Raw genomic sequence first — 19,951 nt, 5'->3', positions numbered from 1 at the left:
GGGGGTGGGGAAGTTATAAACTTTATGTAGTCAGAGATTGTCTATAATTATAATGATAGCACTGCATGTATTGTCCCGGGCTGTACAGTTGCTTCAACAGAGCACAGCCTATTATAGTAAAATGTCTTCCAGACACTAAGAAAAATAATAAAAGACATGTCTTTAAGACACTGAATGAACATACAGTGGCATTTGACCATTGGCAAGATTTTAATATTGTAGCTGTTGATTTGAGAATATTTGTAACTAAGCAACTGTCATCGAGAATGTATTATATCATAAAATAGTATTAAGATATGAAGGAAACTGAGTGGTTAGAGTGGAGTAGGAGCCATGGTGAGATGTGGGCACTTTCCCACTGAAAATTTTTGTTTTCTGAACTATAGCACAAAGGATGAACCTTACCATCATTTGTTTCATGGTGGGATATTGAAACCTGCTCAACTTTATCTTTCAAACAGTGCCGTGGTGTGCGCAGTTGTGCCAGCAAGCACTGTTGTGTAGTAAATCAAGAATGAAATCAGATCATGGGTGATGGGCACCTTAATTTTGCTGCTGGGCAGCGAAGAGGGACAGTCATGGACCTTTATTCCGTTTGTCCTTGGATTTACATACTCTGAAGTCTGAAACGGGCTTCTCTACTTTTCCAGTGAGACCTATTCAAATTACAGCTCTGAGGGACTGCCCTAATCCAAACAACTCTTACAGGTATGTTAGTGTACTGTGTTGCTTGATTAACTGGGAAGAGATCATTTTAGCCACTGCATTCACTGCCTTGTTTCCCAAGGTTTAAGTGGCTATTGCAAGGAAACTTGCCTCCTTGTGAGCAGGCTTTTTCTCAGAGCTATATTCATTACGGTTTGCCTTGGTTTTGCTGCTTACCAGAGGAAAGCAACAACAGGGCCACCCCTCTGTTCCCTGGTTTTGATTGAGGAAAATGTGGAACTAATGAGGACTTGACTCCTCACTACCTTTCCCTGCCGTCTCAACTGAGCCGTCGGCTGTGCGGGGTTCGTGACCACTGTCCCTGCGTCAGGAGGAGGATCTGCCTCCGCTGAGGACCCCTGTTGTCGTACACTTTCCTTAGCTGCCTTTCACCACCTCTCTCCTCCCACGCATGCTCTTTTTACTTTGTTTTCATTTCTTCCTCTGGGTTGTTGCAAGCAGTCAGCCCAGCAAGTTTCATTTCTACTTCAGCTGCATGCGTGGTGATGGTTAGGATTTGGACAATTAAGATGAAGTAATTAAATCAGAAACCAGAGTGTTACCATCAGCCTTTAAAGTTGCCACTGGGAGGAATTAGGAAAGGATGTTTCGTACCCAGAGATGCTGTTTCAGGCTGTCATCGGGTGCTAGGCGGGTGGTCCTGAAGCTCATTGCTGGAAGGTCATCAAGCTACTTGAGTGTTGTCTAAGACTGGCGCGGTTTCTCTGAAGACTATAAGCACACGGCATGGTGAGTGTCTGTGCCTGGTTTGGTCTATCTGTTAAGCATCCTTCTGCAGAAGGTAAAGGACAGGGCTCAGCCGAGAGCGGTGAGTAAGGCCACCGCTGTGGCACTGGAGATGACAGCTGTACTCTTGCCCTGCTGTCACACCAGGCACAGTAAGTTCTTCTGAGCCTGTTGCTAATCTCAGCTCGGAGGCCGTTTGGCTGATAATGATCAGTCTCACCTAGTGGCGTTTGCTGCTGGCTCGCTCTCTCCCTCAGACAGCGTTTCAGTGCTATTACTGTCTGGCTGCACTAGAACAGAAGAGACATAAATCCAACTGAACGGTTTTCTCTTGGTGGAAAGCTCCCTCCTTTGAGCTCTGCAGTCTGAGGAACATTTGCAGATGTAGTAATCCATATGATGAACATCCGGGTTTTTTTTTCTTATAAGCTATTTCTCATGAGGTTTGTAGGTGGGCTGTTGCTTAAAAAATATTTTCCAGCTCAGGTAGGACTTTTCCTTATTCTCTAGTAAATGGAAATAATGCATTGGATGGACTGACCACAAAGGTCAGTTACTGTAATTCCCTCTCAGTAACCTTCTGGGCTTTTCTCCTGGTTAGAGCCAGCATCGACCGTACTGGCTGTGCAGCTCTTCTCAGGGTACATCTCTTCTGAGATCCAGGCTCACATCTGCTTTTTTTGAAGTGGTCTATATTTTTCTCCAGGCCCATGCTTGTGAACTCTTGTCATCTCTTAAATAACATGTCCACTGATGCACAACATACCAGTGCGCTGGGTCACACTGACAGAGGCTGTGCTGTCTAGCAGATCTACCCGAGTTAGTGCTGGGTGAAGGGCTGCAAGGTGTCTTTGGCTGGTCTTTGACACATGATGTGAGGCAGATGTTCAGCTGAGGCCGACCACCATGAGCATGTGGTGTGAGAGGTCTGTAGCAGGAAGGGGACTGCAGCAGCTCTGTGGTGAATGTACAGCTTGGTCTGTATCCCACAAGAGGAGTGTGAGTCACCGCAGGGACTCTGACGCTCAGTGCATGGCTGTCGTGACAGGTCTGTGTTTCCTTGTGCCAGTCATGCGGAATGGTCCAGCACAACTCTGTATCACGGTGAAGGAGGAGAGAATGACCTCTCTTGGCAACCTCTCGAGTGGATGGACCTCAAGGCAGGGATTGGGGGAGCAAAGTCCCTCCCACTGTAAGAGAAGATCAGGTTCGAGACCCCCTGAGGAATCTGAACATACAGCAGGCTATGGGACCTGACGAGATGCATCCCAGAGTCCTGAGGGAATTGGCTGATGTAGTTGCCAAGCCACTCCCCATGATACTTGAAAAGGCACGGCCGTCAGGTGAAGTCCCCTGGGACTGGAGAAAGGGAAACATCGCACCCATTTTTACAAAAGGTAGAAAGGAGGACCCTGGGAACTACCGACCTGTCAGCCTGCCCTCTGTGCCTGGGAAGATCATGGAACAGATCCTCCTAGAAGCTATGCTAAGGCACATGGAGGACAGGGAGGTGATTCGAGACAGCCAGCATGGCCTCACCAAGGGCGAGTCTGGCCTGACCAACCTAGTGGCCTTCTCTGATGGAGTGACGACATCAGTGGACAGGAGAAGAGCTACGGCTGTCCTCTAGCTGGACTTCTGCAAGGCCTTTGACAAGGTCAACCCCCAACATCCTTCTCTGTAACTTGGGGAGGTAAGGATTTGATGGATGGACTATTCGGTGGATAAGGAATAGGCTGGATGGTTGCATCCAGAGAGTGGCGGTCAACGGCCTAATGTCCTGATCTCCATCCTCTCAGTGAAGAGTGGTGTCCTTCAGGGGTCCGTACTGGGACCAGTACTGTTTAGTATCTTCATCAGTGGCATAGACGGTGCGATCGAGGGCACCCTCAGCAAATCTGCACATGACACCAAGCTGTGTGGTGCAGTTGATGTGCCCGTAGAGACGGGATGCCATCCAGAAGGACCTGGACAGGCTTCAGAAGTGGGCCCATGTGAACCGCGTGAGGTTCAACAAGGCCAAGTGCAAGGTCCTGCACCTGGGTCAAGGCAACCCTGGGTATCAATATAGGCTGGGGGATGAAGGGATTGAGAACAGCCCTGTAGAGAAGGACTTGGGGGGTACTGTGGATGAAAAGCTGGATGTGAGCCGGCAATGTCTGCTCGCAGTCCAGAAAGCCAACCCTATCCTGGGCTGCATCAAAAGAAGTGTAGCCAGCAGGTCAAGGGAGGTGATTCTGCCCCTCTTTTCCACTCTAGTGAGACCCCACCCGGAGTACTGCATCCAGCTCTGGAATCCTCAGTACAGGAGAGACACGGACCTGTTGGAGCGGGTCCAGAGGAGGGCCACACAAATGATCAGAGGGATGGAACACGTCTCCTATGAGGACAGGCTGAGAGAGTTGGGGTTCTTCAGCCTGGAGAAGAGAAGGCTCCAGGGAGGTGTTATTGCAGCCTTTCAGTACTTCAAGGGGGCTTATAAGAAAGATGGGGACAGAATTTTGAGTAGAGCGATAGGACAAAGGGGTAATGGTTTTAAACTAAAAGAGGGTGGATTCCAGCTAGATATAAAGAAGACCTTTTTTATGATGAGGGTGGTGAGACACTGGAACAGGTTGCCCAGAGAGGTGGTAGCTGCCCCATCCCTGGAAGCATTCAAGGTCAGGTTGGATGGGGGTCTGAGCAATTTGATCTAGTTGAAGATGTCCGTGCTTATTGCAGGGTGTTGGACTAGGTGACCTTCAATGGTCCCTTCCAATCCAAACTATTCTATGATTCTACGACCTCTTTGTTATGGCATGTCTCAACCAAGTATCTATCCTGGCTTCACTCCAGGAGGATTTTAGTTTATTGTTCATGTGTCCTCTGCAATCCCTTGCTATATTTTTACAAGCTATATAATGCATTTTTTAGTCTACATTTTCCCTGATGGTCTGTGATGTGGTTTGTTTCATTTGTGGTATAGCAACCCTACTTCACCAATGTGGAGTTCACAGTAAATAAAATATGAGATCAATTCAGAAGTTACCAGTAATTACTGGAAACAGGAGACATCTCACAATGTCTGCCTATTTTTAGTGCTGATCAGAACCAGTAAAAGCTCTCAAATTCATCAGAACATTTTTGGTTTTAAAGCTAATTTGAGATCACATCAGTGGTATATTGGTTAATATTTTATTTCCTTTTTTAAGAGTTTAGTCTACAGTTGTTAGTTTTGTTAGATGTGGCAGCAAGTGCATGTTTGTGTAAATTGTTTCAACCCAACGATTACAAAGCTGTTTGTTCTTTTTCCCATTTGTGCAGCTTTTTATTGAAAACTGCAGATATCATAAAGTCTACTCTTTTTTTCAGGGATGCATCTTTCAGTGTTTCTCTCCAGGGAGAAGTCTGTTTTAGCAAAATAGTTTATGTCAAAACATTTCAACTTTGTACTTCTGTTAATTCTGTCTTGTATTTAGATTTATGTTACAGTGTTAATTGTAATATTTAATGCTGTTTCTATATTTACAGCTTTTCATTTTTGTATTCAGAAATAGGTCTTGAACTTTATTTGATTGGAAAGGCCAACTTTTTGTATTTGCTTTCTAATTTGAAACAAAATCACATTTTGAAATGCTGGAGTTTCTGACAGAACAGCAGTTCTTGGTTTTGGGCCAGGTCTATTTATTCCCACAATTGGTGTATAGCACTGAAGTACCCAGCCTTTACTTGCCCCTTGATATCACTGTTGAACAAGTGACAGTCTGCAGATGATATCATACTTTTTCTCTCATTCCTAATGTCCATTTTAATTTTGCTTATGACTATTGGAAATTACAGTTTTATCCATTAGCTATAGGGTACATACCACTGGCCAAGCAAAATAGCAGTATTACTAACAATAGTAATTCACCTTGTGTTCATGGTAATCAACACTGTAGAAGGACAGAGTTCTTCAGGGAGACACTATTGTCTAAGTAATACTGTGGCACATCTCCAGCACTTTTACTTTTTTTTTTCCTAAGAAAGTTCAACCTCATTCTTTTGGCCAAAAGTGAAATGGCCTGACTGCCCTCTTTAAAATTTAAAACTATTTGAAGTCAAGACAGACAGCATGATGGTAGATGTAGTCTAGAGTTAGTGATTCGGGACTATGTAATGTGGAAGAGTCTGACTCAGCTTTATGACTGATTTGAGTTTTGCTGTCATCATGTTATGTTGCCATTGATTGCATCATCTAGATGTTTCAATTTCAAGACTGTTGACTATAAGGTTGAGTTAAAAGAAAAGATGACTATGAGCACTTGATTACAAAATCTGCCAGTAATGAATGTTAAAAAGGGTGGCTGAAAGGTCAGCAGAAATATCTACCAGAGTGAAACAAGCAGATTTTATTCCTTCTACTGGATTCCTTTGCACAGTACAGTAGGTAAAGTGTACCACTGTTACCTAAGTGATAGGCCCTTGTGAATTGGTTAAAATAACGGTATTAATCCTGTTTATCTTCATGTTAAATTCTGCTATATTCAGTGTGGAGCTGTGTAATCTCCGTAGCAGAATTGCTGAAAGACTAACATGAATATTGTATGCATTAAAGCAGACCTGTGAAAACAGTGGTTTAGAGTGGAGAGCAGCAAACATAACGCCTTCATCTAAAAATGGCAGGGGAATGCTCTGAGCCCCCCCACGCTTTCAGGAGAAGGTGAGACTGAAGAGCTTAACTGGAAAGAAGTGATAATTAAACGTACAGAGGTTAATGGAAAGTAGGATAATTGTTGATGAGGTTTTGCCAAAGGTGGATGTTATCAAACGATCTTCATTTGTTTTTGTAACTTATTCTGTGGAAAGTTTACAGGAAATTTTTGGGATTTCAGTAATGCAGCTGGTAAAGTGTTAAGTAGGATATTATCAACTGAAATGGAATTTGAGAATTGGAAATGGAGTTGTGGCTGGTTGGAAGTACCAGACTGAAGAGAAGGTAATGGTAGCATTCCTGAAAGAGCTTGATTGTCCTTAATATTTCCATGAAGGACCTTGGATTCAGCTGTAGGAGACTGCTAATGGAGTTTGCTGATAACATAAAGTAAGAGGCTATCATCATAACAGAGGGAAGCTGAGGGGTAACATACGGCAAGAACTGGATGCCTGCAGTACTTAGAAATGAGCTGAAATTTAGTGGTATAAAATGCAAGGTCATAACAATGGAAGCGTGCTCTGGTAAGGTGGGATCTCATCAGCTGGGGAAGCCAGGCAAGGCAGATGCTGGCATGTCACCAATGGCTGGCTAAAGCTGAGCTCTCAGTGGAAAGCACCTGGGAAAAAGAGCGGTATCCTCTTGTTATGCACCAAGGTCTTTCCAGCATGCGCAGAAAGGTGGTGATACTATTGCCCAAGGCGCGGGTGGGATATCTTTTTGGATATCCTGTGCAATTCTGATCATCCATGTCCTGGGGAGTAGACAAAATTGGCACAGATGCAGAGGGACTACTAACTAGGATAATCAAGGAATGAATTGCTGAAGGCATCGAGAGAGCTTGTCTTGTTTATCCTAGCACAACGAAGCCTGAGAGCCTATGTGATTGCTGTCTATAAATATCACAGGGGAGTAAATATCAGGGAGAGAAAAGAACAGTTTAGGCTAAAGGCCAGTGTTCTCACAAGAGCAACAGTTATACACTGACTAAATAAATTTAGGCTGGAAGTGAGAGAAGGGCTCCCTGCCATCAGAGCAGTGAAGTCTTCCAACAGTCCTACAGCTGGAAAAGTGGGCGTGAGAAAGCTGACTGCTTTTAAGATGAGCTCTATCAGCTTTTAGAAGAGGAACAGAGATCGTTAGCAGATTCCTCCCAGGCCCCCTTCTATGGGAGAACGTCACGGCTGCTAACCCGCCTTTTCAAAGGCAGCTGTGCACGGTCTTGTCCATGCCACTTGCTTTGTCCCTGAAGATGGGAGGACAGGACAGCATGGTGCAGCATTCCTCTCCCTGCTAGGCTGCTTGCAGGAGCCCCAGGAGCAGTCTGGTCTCGAGGCATGTGAGAAGCCACTGCCTGGTGATGGGGAAGCAGGTGCTCCTGCAGTATTCCTTCATAGCCCCACTGGTTATTGAGGAGTCAGGGAAGTCTGTGTTAGGGGAACGAATCCTCCTCATGTGGGACCACTGTGGCAGGAAGATAGCCTGGTGAACATGTCCCCCCCAGCTGTAGCCAGAAGAAACATTTCTCACTGTGAAAGAGCAGTGGCTATTCCGTAATATCTCCTGGGTACTGTATTTGCCGTAATTATAATTGGTATAATACAAGGTTTATCATATGAATGCTTTGGGCTTGTTAATACTACCTTGTGAGGAAAGCAAGTGGAAGGAATGAGGAATAGCTCAGGGAAGGCTGGTCCTGGTAAATGATCCACAGCAATGCCCAGGAGGCTATTTAGGAGGATATTGCCTCTAGGATCCAACTGATTAACAAAGCTGGTTTAAGCTGTGTGAGGCCAGAGCTAGAAGCCAGAAAATGTATGAAGGATAATAAGCAGCTTAGTCTCCCTCTCTGGTGAGATGAAGCAGTTTCTATGGAGGAGCTAGTGGATGTGTGATGACCCTAGACCCCCGCCGCCTGTGGTCCAGGTGCGGGCTGGGGTGCTGAGTGGCAAAACCCTAGGTGGCCACGACAGCAGTGTAATAAGGATACTTGGTGCTGTGTATCTGTTTGATACACACCTTGCAAGGGAAATGATAAAACTAGCTTTGCACGTGAAGGCTTGGTGGAGAAAGAGGTGGAGGAAGATCAGTCCATGCACAAAGGTAATACAATCAACGGAAACGACAGGAAGCAGAAGAGGTGGTGCCTCAGATGGAGAGAAGTACAGCAGGGAGGAATTCTGAGGATAAACAGTAATTTGCTGGAAAAACAGATTTGTGAGCACCATTGATACTATTTGTGAAATTGGGTCAAACTTGATGCCTAACTGTATTTGAGGAAAATATTGTAGGAAAACACTTCATCTTGATACTTTCTAACTTTATGTTTTAGAAATATTGAAGTGTTTTGACAGTTTCAAAACAACGTTATTTTAAAATGACATCTAATTTAAAATTATTTAAATTTTGAAAGACCAAAAATTAAGAAAAGAATATTTAGCTGGCTACGTTGAACATGAACGAGACATTTCACGTTTTTAATTAACTGAAAAAAAGTATGTTTCTATATAATTTTGTCCCCCACCATCTCATTTCCTGACTTGTTTTAATCACAACATCATTCAAATCAGAGCTGTAATTATGCCCAGTTTCTGTTACATAGATGTGCAGCCTGAAACTCTTACTGTATTCGCTGCTTCTGCTTGCTGTCCAGATAGCAGCAGTGATGAAAAATTACTATTTCCCTGGGTTTTTTGAAGGCAATTATTTTTGTCATAATTTTCCATTTAAAGTTTGCTGGGTGGATTGCTTTATTGTAATCTACTTGCTGATGTTTCATGAATGAAGCAGATTTCCACCTTCTCTGAAGAATCAGAAAGCTGCAAGACCCATCTCTTTACTGCAACTTTCTCTGATTTAAGTATGGTTATTTTCCTTGCATTTTTCAATATCACATTCCATATGAATTATTCTACAGTATGTCTGTCTGAATAATGTATTGTGGCATATACTGAGCAAGGTAGTATGGCAAACAGCTGCATGCAGTTTCGTATAATTTGGTTGTCTGTTCTCTGCCACTGCACACTGACTTTATATCTCCATTTGATGGAACAAAAAAATTAGAACCACTTAGAACTGTTTATCTGAAAGAAAATGGAAATTGCTTTGCTCTGTATTCAATAGCAAAGGATTCAAATATAGGTGAGATTTAGTTTAATTTCAAAGCATCTGCAGGAGGAAAACATTAATTTTGCAGGCTATGCTATTAGACTAAAAAAAAATAAATCCATATTTTACCTATTTACTTAAGTAATTTAGATTTATTTTAGTATCTATTTCAGTGGAAACTATGCGATGATGTGTGAAATTCTCTTACAGGTCATACAGTGTAGTGATAGTGCTGCCAGCCAGACGTTTCTTAAATAAACTCTGCCTTCCACCTAGCTGCTCTGCTTTCCCCGATAGTGATACGCACCTATTTACTAACTTTTCCAGTTACGCAAAAGTGGGTTTTTTTCAGAATCGCTCTGCTAATTTGTCTGTGTTCCAAGGTTCTGGGCAGGGTTGAACACTGGTAAAAATTACTTCTTCTTGTTAGACACTATTTCATTGTTCTCCACATTATATTTCAGAGTATTTCCTTCATGCACAAACTTTTTTCTTTTTTTTTTTAGTTAATTGCTTTTTAATTTCTCTCTTCCTAAGAATGTGAGTTTTGTAATGAGGGGCTGAGCCATCATTAGCAAGTGAAACTGTGAACTGGGGAGTAGCTGGGCAGCTCCGTACCTGGAGTCCCCTACCAAGTTCCTCAGCAGGAGAGCTCTTTGAAAGATCCCAGGTGACACATGGTGGCAACCCTTGGAGAAAACAAAGACCTTGGCTGGGTGGAGGAAACCTTGGCCGTGAATGGTCTAGTACTGACTACAACATACAACTGTGACAAAGGAGTTCCCACTCTGCAGTCAACTCTTAACAGCTGATTTGAATGGTTTAATAGAAGATAGGAGGAGAAAAGCCCTAAACCTGTAGCTATTCCCTTGATTGGTGACAAATGTTTTCTTACGTAAAGCAGAGGTTTTCTCTGTTTCACAGGCAGTGGAATAAGTTCCAGTTCTTATTTTAATAGTCCACACTTATTTTCATTTCTGTGAATTTCTTGGCATTTCTTGAACAGGTAGATTTCTGTGTGGAACTGGGGACCAGGACCAACTTTCTCAAGCAGGTAGACTATGCCACGTGCAGGCACCTCTGTAAATCAGGCTTATCTCTGTTTGGGCCACAAAAGGTTGAAAGGAATGACATCTGAACAGCACTCAGATCTCTCTGTTCCCCTCCATTTTCATAACTTAAGTCTTGCACCACTGTTATAAAAATAGGAGACGTTTCTCCCCTATGTGATCTCCAAAGAGATCACTCTTTAGAAGAGCAGTTGATGAGCTTGTCTAACTTGATCTGCTGGATCACTGAGAAAAGCCAGCCTTTGAACACAGCTGTCCTCATAGCAGGCAGTAGTTTTCCTGTTAATCCATAGACTATCATGTTCATACTAGCATAACTACGTGTGTTACAAGACCTTCTTCAGTCATGATGTAAAAGCTAAATGCCTCACTTTGTGTGGTAGCAGTTCAATCTTTTAGCTCTGTCATTGCCCACTTCAGTTCCCCATTACATTGACCAAAAGAGTAGCCAAAATACTAGAGTTGCCTCATTAATGAGGTCTTTTATACTACAGGGTCCACTGAGTCCTTTCCCAGCTGTCTGCATTCATAATGCTATTATTTAATGCCCTAGGTGCAATGGCTAAAAGCACGGAATCAGGGAAAAATAGGATGTTGAACATTAATCACCTCCAGAACCACCATTTGCTGCTATTAAATATATCTTTGCATTTTTGTACAAGCATAGAGGTGTAGGTTCAATAAATTCAGCTAAAATGTTCTTTGAAGGGAGGGCAGGAAAGGCCCTTTTGAGCTCATTTTTGCCTCCCCTTAGAAATGAAATGCAGAAAGCCAACAGCAGCTCAATAGGAGAGTGAAGACATGTGGCCCCTGGTGACTCTGCAGAGCACAGTACTATGATCAATTATGTTAAAATATTCATCTGACCCCAGCACGGTAGTCTGTGTCATCTGATTAGATGCGTTTCCAAACTGTATAAAGCAATTGGAGATGACTGAATTATAGATAAACATTTCAGAAGAATAAATTCAGGGCTGCTGGACATTAATGTTGGTAGTTCTTGCAACATGACAGCTTGTGGGCAGTGTAATGTCCATTCAGGATTGAGGGAAATTCCCACCTGTGTGCCTTTGAGACTGTTAGTAATAAAATTTCACCCAGAGTTGCACAAATTTTCTGGTCCTAGTCAGTCTGGCCTTGGTAGTGCCAATTTTATGGCTACACTACTGCTGCCTAGAGGCCATCTGAGGGGTGAGGAAGTGAATCTAAGGAGTTCCTTCCCAGCCCGTTCATGCTGAGCTCATGTAAAACTCTGTGCTTCAGTTCCTTGGTTGTGTCAATTCAACAATTGGGGAGATGCTGTTATAAATCAAATCTTGTCAAAGAACTGGGCCATTTGGGACAGAAGGAGAGGAAAAATGGTTGATTTGTTTCTGTTAATCCAGACCATTTCCATGTGCTGGTTTTTATTTTGTCCCTACAGGTCTATTAGCACAACTGAGAGAAAGGTGAATTTTTATTAGGGAATAGAAACAAACAGCTGGTATGTAAAAGAAGAGGACCTTTTAAACTAGTTTTGCCACAGAGAAAATTATGGTAGCATAATGTACTGTGGAATGGTACCTAAGGTTCATGTTCTGCAGGGAAACTTCTTTACTGATGAACAGTAAATCTTTAGTGGGAGCAGAGTGAGGACATTGTGAATACTCTTGAGCAGAACACCTTAATGCCATTATTTTTGGTGGCATCTACTTGTGGGTACTTCAGTTGAAGCTAATGGGGATATATAAGGATATTTACGTAGGGATCCTCTGAATTCAGATGACGGTTGTGACACCTCCATCACTGGGGGCTTGTAAGTACTGATTCAACTGAACATTTACAAGGAGTGGTTTGTATCGTTGATCTTTGTGTAGTTGATCCTGCCCAGGATGGGCTGAATGAACTTGAATGACTCTTCAAGGTTCTTTCCAGTCGTGATCTTTATGATTCTGTAACACAGGAGACATCCACTGCTCCCCCTGGAGTGATGAATTTTCAGCGTCCTTGAAAAGCCAAAGTCAGCATGTGCTGAATTATGGCTCCAGAATTAATCAGTGTTCTTGCAAACGTGGGTAAAATTGGATGGGGGTAGGGAAAGTTAAAGAGTATAGGGATTCAGATTCAGGCTCGTGTGAGTACATCCTCCTGCAGATGAGTGCTGTTTTTCTTGAACAGCAAAACCTATTTGCAAAAGGCTGCAGGGAGGCAGGGTGCATGTTTCACTAGAGAGAGAAGAAATGCCACGTGTCACTTTGCCCTGAGCAATTGGACCTGCTTCAGTTCTTACTAGTGTTACTGGAAATGGGCGCTTAATGCTAGGCAGCCTCACACTCTTTAAATGAGGCCAGTTTCTCACTCTGGATTAGGTTGTACTGGCTCCCTGCACACCATAAGAAAACCTGTTCTCTGCCTCTAGTGATCCAACTCTGATTAAACAGTGAACAGCCCTTTTGTTTTGTGTTTACGAATTTGCTTTTCCTCCTCTCCCTTGAAAGCTCTGTGGAGAGGAATGGCTATTTCACCACTGCAGGTCCTGTCTTAGAGCGCTGCTGTTATTAGTCTTCTGTCGCATTGTCAGGCTTTGATTACTCAGGCATTTAAAAAAAAAAAAAATAACCACCCCTCTTTCTGAACTAAAATAGCCTAAGAGCAAGTTTTTTAAAGCAAATTTTAGTGCAATTAGTTAGGTCATACTTTCTTTCTGAAAGCTTGTAATGGGACTCACAGTTTTGCTGCTTGAACTGAAGCTACTTGAATGTTTAATTATTATTTTTTAAACAAAATTCAATACTGTTGGAGTCCACTTGAGATCTTTGATAGATAAAGAAAAAAAAAGAGGTCTTGAATATTCAATAGCTTTGAAAAGGACTATGCATGTTTTGTAGTTTAGGGTAGTGTTTTTCAGCTGAGTTCTTTAATGCTTCAGAAGATGGCTTCTGAAAGAAGTGAAAAACTTGAAATCTTCACACTTTTCTGTTTATACAAGCAAGCAAACAGAACAGGGAAAACAGAGGTAATAAAATAACTGTCAAAGCTGAGCCTAGATTTTACTTGGTTGTAAATGAAAATCACTGTAGCAATGCTATATGAGAAAGCACAGGGCTCCTCAACAAAAGAAGGCTGGAAACACTGATGTAGGGCATGTTTGCACACGTGATGTAAGCCCTCCTGATACCCAAGCCATGCTCAAACGTTTAGTACCTCTCACTGACCTAGTGAGGTGCCATCTAGAGATAAAAGCTTTGATCTCAGAAGAAATATAGCCACATTAAATATCTCTGCACAACGCTGCGTTGTCCAGTGTAGGTAGGTGCCTACTGCCTAGATGTCCTCCACTCTCCCCCTTCTCATGCAGACTTTTTGGTGGGTCCGAGAGCCTCAGCAGGAGGCTGCTGGGCAGCATGGGTAGCAGGGTGGATCTGGTCCCTGGTGCTGAGGTGCAGTGGTGGTGGGCTGGAAATGGACCACAGGCCTTTCTCACGAGGTCCTTCCATGTTGTGTCTGGTCACATCGCTTTCATACCCCTGCTCTCTCACCCTCCTGGGTGTGAGGGGCAGCAGTCTGGTACCTCCCGGTTCCCAGTCAGTGAAAATAAATTATATATTCTACATATTCCTTCAGGACAGAAGATTTTTCACCAAGATTACTCATCCCAATCCATAGTCAAACGTGGTGACGTGCTGTTCCCCTCCTTCCCCGGCACTGCTCAAGCCCCCCAGCCCTGTGGCTTTCCCCTCCCTGCCCTGCTCCTGCCGAGGCGACTTCAGATGCTGGTTTGTGGGGCAGCGCTGCACTGGCCTGGCAGGGCTGGATCCGGCCAGCCCTGACCCAGGTCAGTGGAGCTGCAGCAGGATGAAAACAGTGCCCCAGGTAGTGGGGTGTGAAGGGGAGACTGCTCTCTTTCTCCCCGCTCAGGTTTTGCTGACGAGGAGGCCTTCTCTCCTCCCTGGCTCTAGGCTAAGGCAAGCAGCACCATTCTGTGTGTATGGCTCAGCGTTACGCAGTGGCTTTTGCAACCTTTAGGGGTTAGAAATGATTCCTTCCAAGAACTGGGATTGTGGTCTCAAGGGCTGAACTGCACAGCTGCAGGACGCAGCTGACTTTAGTAAGTTTAAGGGCTGACAGTATTCTGCATCTGTCAGCTTTTCCAGCTGCCTGGCTCTTTGTAGCATGTTAACATAGGACTTTTCATCTTGTATGCCCTTCAGAACATTTACTTACAGCACTGAAACCTCACAACACATCTCTGAGGCCAGTAGGACTCCTGATCAACTCATCCAGCTTTCACTGCATGGTTTACAGCAGAGGCAGCTGAGGCATAGGGGGGCTGGAAGACTTGAGGTTGCCCTCAGGAGACCTAGAGCCTGTCCTACATGCAGTTTCAATAGTGGCATTGATGTCATCATTACCATCATGACACTGTTTTATTAGGAAAACTCATTAGACTAGCACAATGGAGCTGTGGATGTAGTTACAGTATGACTGCACCGCTGTAGTTAGTGGGGTAACAGCAAAGATTACTAACCTTTAGTATCTACTATCTACAAGTGTGGCCCGTACTCACATGGCTGGGCTGTCTTTAGCTCTTGCAGGGTTGGGATCTGAACCACTGGTGCCAGAGCTTCAGTGACACCCTTAAGCACGGGCATCAACATCCTCCATAGGAGAGCCAGGACCTGCCTAACACAGAGGCAGTGATGCTGTTAGTGTTTGCGAGCTGAGAGGCTTGTGTATGCTCATGCGCAAAATCATTTCTTACCAACATTGCATATCTATGAAGACCACAGTACGTACTGGGTTTCTATGAGCACAGTCATGTAGGTGGCTGCCACACAGCATGGTTTGTGTTCCTCTGACTAAAATCCTTAATGAGAACAATTACTAGTTTGAGGCATGCAGAGACTGGAAATTACAAGGAAGGGTGAACAAGGTTTGTGCTGCTATCACAAAGGCACCCTGAGAAACGTTAAAGCAGGCTTACTCTAATAATCGTTATGAGCATGTGAGATATTTGTACTGAAACTGAGCAATGTGTGGTTTCTTGCAGTCATTTATGTAATCCACTTTCAAGATGGCACTATGGGAGGAAGATGATCTATATGGGTTTTTTCTATGAATTTCTATCATAAGCAGAGTTGCATAGCCTAGATCAAATCTTTAAGGTCAGTGGAGTCTTTTGTTCAGGTATTTTTTTTACAGGATTGTGTTCTTTGGCTTTGCTATGCAAATAAGCTTTTTGTTGGATAATCTGATTCACTTTTTGACTTTGAATGCTCTCTGCTCTTGTGAACAAAAGATTTCTGTGACTTTATCTAACAATTTGCATATGAGCAAAAAATCACACAGCTGTGTCCTGTGTGAAAGATCAGTAAAATGTAAATAACCCATTTAACTACCAAGACTAACTGGAGATGAAATGGTAGGGCAAACTGAGTTTAAGGTAGAGCACTAATCAAAAGAAGGCATGACTATCTGTTAAAGGCTGGCTTAATAAGAACACAGTAGGAAAAAGAAAACAGTATTTCAGTCTATCTGGCTAAGTGTATAGACCGCAAACTCTATGGTCTGAAGACAGAATTACATCAGAACCAGCTTCAGAACAACTAAAGGACACCAAAAGAAGTTAATTATGGCTCAAGGGGGAGTAAAATATCAAGGGTATCAACTTATGCAGAAGGAGGAAAGAAAAAAACCTCTGCCTGCCTACAGTCAATCAGTTCATCTTTAAACCTGAAACTCTTTGAGCTTAAATAGGATGATACTAAAGACAGAGGCAACATGCTGCCATCTTAGAGGTTCAGCCTGTGTCTTTGACCAGTGTTAAGCAGTATCTCTTCCATGTGAAGATAAAGTGGAGTTTCAGCTGTTCTGAGTTGCCTTTTATCACCTTGGTGGTCCACACTGTTCTGCTGAGATCTGTCCTGGTTCTGGTTGCTCACAGATCTTTTCGAAGAGTGCAGGAATTGCTGGATATTTACCACCTGACCTGTGCCTGTAACAGTTCCACAGAGTTTCAGGGTTACATGAACTTAAATCTAAAGATGCTGGCTGGGTTCTTATATAGCAGAGTGCTTCAGTTCAGTTTTATGAGCTGGTGTGCGTACATACATATGCTTCAGTCATATTGAATCAATGAGTGAAATAAAATGTGTTGCTGGGCTTAAATGTGGATCTTATGGTAGATTTAAGCACATTTCGCTGAAGCAAAACCTTGTTGTGCATTCCTCTGTAAAATCGTAGAAGGGGCTAATTATAACTGCTTGTTTTTTTTCAGTACTAAATTGTTTTAAAAAATGACTGATTCTGGTAGCAACTGGCAAGTACAATCTGTGTCTGCTAATAGTTATGTTTTCTTTAGATCTGTTTTCCTAAAGCTTTTGGGAGCCGATTTAGGTTCAGCATGTTTGGTTTGATTTCAATTACTGTCAGACCAACATTTTACATGTACCTTGCCTTTGTGAAAGAGGCTGTGCAACGTGCTGGCTGAGGGGGAATCACAGATTTATGTTTTTTAGAGTCAAAGGGAGAACATGATGTTCATGTAAACTGACTGCAGCCCTGCCCAGTCCGTAGGTTCTTTTATTTAAGTCAGCAGCTTGAGGTTGACCGAGAGTATATTTTTGGAATGACGTGCAGACTTGATTTAAAGACTGCAAGTGGTGCAGAGTTTGTTAGAATCATTGGAAGTTTGTTCCAATGTCAATTACCCTTTCTCTGAAAAATCTGTACCTTATTTTTTTGGAACTCAACTTCTGTCTTCTGAAAACTGGATCCTGCTGCTTGACTTCCTCAGCAGGACTGGGGAGCCCTTTATTTTCCCATAGATATTTCTTGTGATCATTAGTTTATATTTTCATGGTGGCAGAAAAATTTCTTTATAGTCACAAACCCAGTTAGGCAGACGTCTTTTACACCCCAGTATTCCCATGCTAAGGGTCTGACATAATAAAAATATGCCATCTTAGAAAAGAGTCAATATGACTGTGGTCCTTTTTATTTCAGTTACTATCCACTGGTTTATGATTAAATATAATTAATGGCTGGGATGTTAATACTGGGAAAGAAAGAGTATTTGGGATATGCTGTACTTATACTGAAGAAGTCTTTCCTTGAACATGCTTTGCCAATGTCTTGAGTTACTTCTTTTTCCATAAACAATTCCCATGGAGTCATATAGCCAGATGATATCAAAAAGGTATCTGGTCCATGCCCTTGCCCCTAGGCAAGATCAATAATTACTGTGAGCCTGCATGATCTTCCTTTCATTCTTTTCTACTGAGAAATTGAAATACAATCAACATATTATTTCCACAGAGAATTAAAGTTATAAAAAGAAGTGTTTTCAGAAAGCCTGAGCAGTAACCTGTGTCCTTTCTTACATCGTTCCCTTAGAAACAAAGTAAGATCAGTGGGAGTCACTGTTGGTAAATCCTGCCTCGATGCATTTGTCTTGCTGCTTTATGAGTAATTATTGTTCCTGTTTTCTCCTTAGGGCTCTTCCTGCAATGATGCAGTGGGTCCGAACTCAGAAACCAGGAGAAAGTGGTGTGAATATTATCACTGCAGATTTTGTAGAACTTGGTGACTTTATCAGCACAGTCATAAAGCTCAACTATGCCCTGGATGAAGGTGAAGCCGACACTACTTGATAGTACTATAATATGTGTATTGTTGTGTTACTTAGAATTAAAAAAAAAAAAAAAAAGATTGCATTTTAAAAGAATTTTCTTGTAAAACACTGATCTTCCTATAACACACTGAGCTATTTAGGGCTTTAGTGGGTGGGCATAGGGGAAATGTTTTGATCGATTATGATCATTTTTTACGTTTGTGTTTCATGTGAAGAGCAAAACTAAACATGTTTACAGTGTTTGATAAAAGAAGGCCATTTACATGTTTTCCGTGAGGTAGCAAATACGATTCATGTGTCTTCTATGGTTATGAACAGTGCCAAGAGATTTGCTGCTTTCGGAGCAATGGGAGGTGTATTGCCCTCTGCCTGCCCACAGCAGGATTCCCAACGGTGTGAGCATTACACTTGGGAGACTGAGGACAGTATATCTGGCCCAAAAATTTTAAGCTGCTACACTTCATATGTTAGGTGGTTTAACTGATCGTATTTATCAGTGAGCTACAGGTTTAAATGCCTTTGTGAAGTGAATCCAAAGTCATGCCTCTAACACAGTCATATTCAGTGGACAGTAAACATGATGTATTACATAGCTTGCACAGAGCACAAATTACATCCTGCTTGCTTTTTGTTCTCAGAATGGGGTTTTCCAATGTCTCTGCCCCAGCTCAAGTCAGCAGATATGTGGTGCTGGCCTAACTCTGTTCTAGGAGCTGCCAGTGCATATTTTTCCTGGTTCTAGCAGGAACAAAGTTAGGCCAGCGTGGAGCACCACTCCCTCCCAGGCTTAATCTTATGTAAAAGCCTGATCCAGTGTCCACTGAATTTAATAGGAAAATTTCCTGCGTTTAGCATGGATTGGACATAGGATCAGTAAATTGTATGTACTGTAAGGTGGGCAGGATTTTGCTCCCCAGTGGAAAACTGCTTTCTGCAGGACTAAAACTGCACTTAAAAAAAATAGGTGCAGTCTAAGCTTCTCTTTAAGGCAGCTATGAACACAACACTTCACTGCTGATTACAAAAAAATCAGTTTCATCAGTGAAAAATTGCTGTACTAAAGAGTGTAGTAGTTCAATTTCTAGCTAATAACAATACTCTATAGTTCTTAAATTGTTTATGGGGTATAATACTGCATAACACAAGGCTGGAATTCTACTGAATGGCACTGTTCTAGCAGCAGAATGGCTGACCATCCTACTTTTAACGAAACGTATATAAAACTCAAATATATGGAAAACTTAATGAGTTATAAAATGAGAGCATTGCTGCTGTATGACATCTAACTGGATACAATGCAATCAATACTATCTCCTGAACCCATCAATGCACAGGTACATGACTTTGGAAAGCGAAACATTTCATTTGTGCAAAACAATGGATGCTATAATGTCTTACAAGGAAAATGCTCTTTGAAATATTGCAGGGCTTTATGGGATAAAACTAAGGTCAAGTTTCCATTGATGTTACTAGAACTTTTGGTTGCGTGAGAAAAGAGAATGGCATCATACGGTCCTTTGCTATTTTCTATCAGATGGTAAGGACTACCATCTACCATCAGAGTTTAGAAAAACAAAAATGGTCTTACCGAACAGATGGGTTATGGGGGGTTGGGAGGATAATAGGGGTTTTGTTGTTTTTAATTTAGGAAGAAGTGGGATAAAATGAACACTTGCTGCTATTTTGTACTCAGAGGGTGCCTTGGAAAAAGTGTGTGTATGTGTACTATAAAGAAACATTTAAGTGTATGTGTGCTATAAAGACTCATTTAAATGTATGTATATGATGCAAAGACATCCATGCACACTTGCATAGTGATATTCTGGTTTCTGGACAGGAGTATTATAAATTTGGTTGAAAAAAACTGTGCAGGTGTTACGAAGTTACGATGCCTCCTTCAGTAGCAGTTTTTTCTGTGTAGGTTAGGACTGTAAGATTCATCCCAGTGAAATCTGTGATCTAAGCCAGTTAGGTTTTTTACAGCATTAAAACTTTAACCGAACTGCCCCAAAAGTTTACCAAGAGTCACAGCCCATC

General features: G+C 42.5%; 1 protein-coding gene across 1 annotated transcript in view; it reads left to right on the top strand.

The window, feature by feature from the left end:
* PLCXD3 (phosphatidylinositol specific phospholipase C X domain containing 3) overlaps window positions 1–17,933 on the top strand; it is an 82,612-nt gene extending 64,679 nt beyond the window's left edge. The window contains exon 3 of the mRNA XM_059834225.1: window positions 17,777–17,933. Within this exon, the coding sequence (XP_059690208.1) occupies window positions 17,777–17,933 (157 nt within the window). The remainder of the gene's footprint in view (window positions 1–17,776) is intronic.
* Window positions 17,934–19,951: the final 2,018 nt, after the last annotated feature.

The sequence above is a fragment of the Gavia stellata genome, chromosome Z (assembly GCF_030936135.1).
Source record: "Gavia stellata isolate bGavSte3 chromosome Z, bGavSte3.hap2, whole genome shotgun sequence".
In the NCBI taxonomy this organism is placed as follows: Eukaryota; Metazoa; Chordata; class Aves; order Gaviiformes; family Gaviidae; genus Gavia; species Gavia stellata.
Note: the sequence above shows the minus strand (reverse complement) of the source record. Positions and strands in the feature narration are given on the sequence as shown.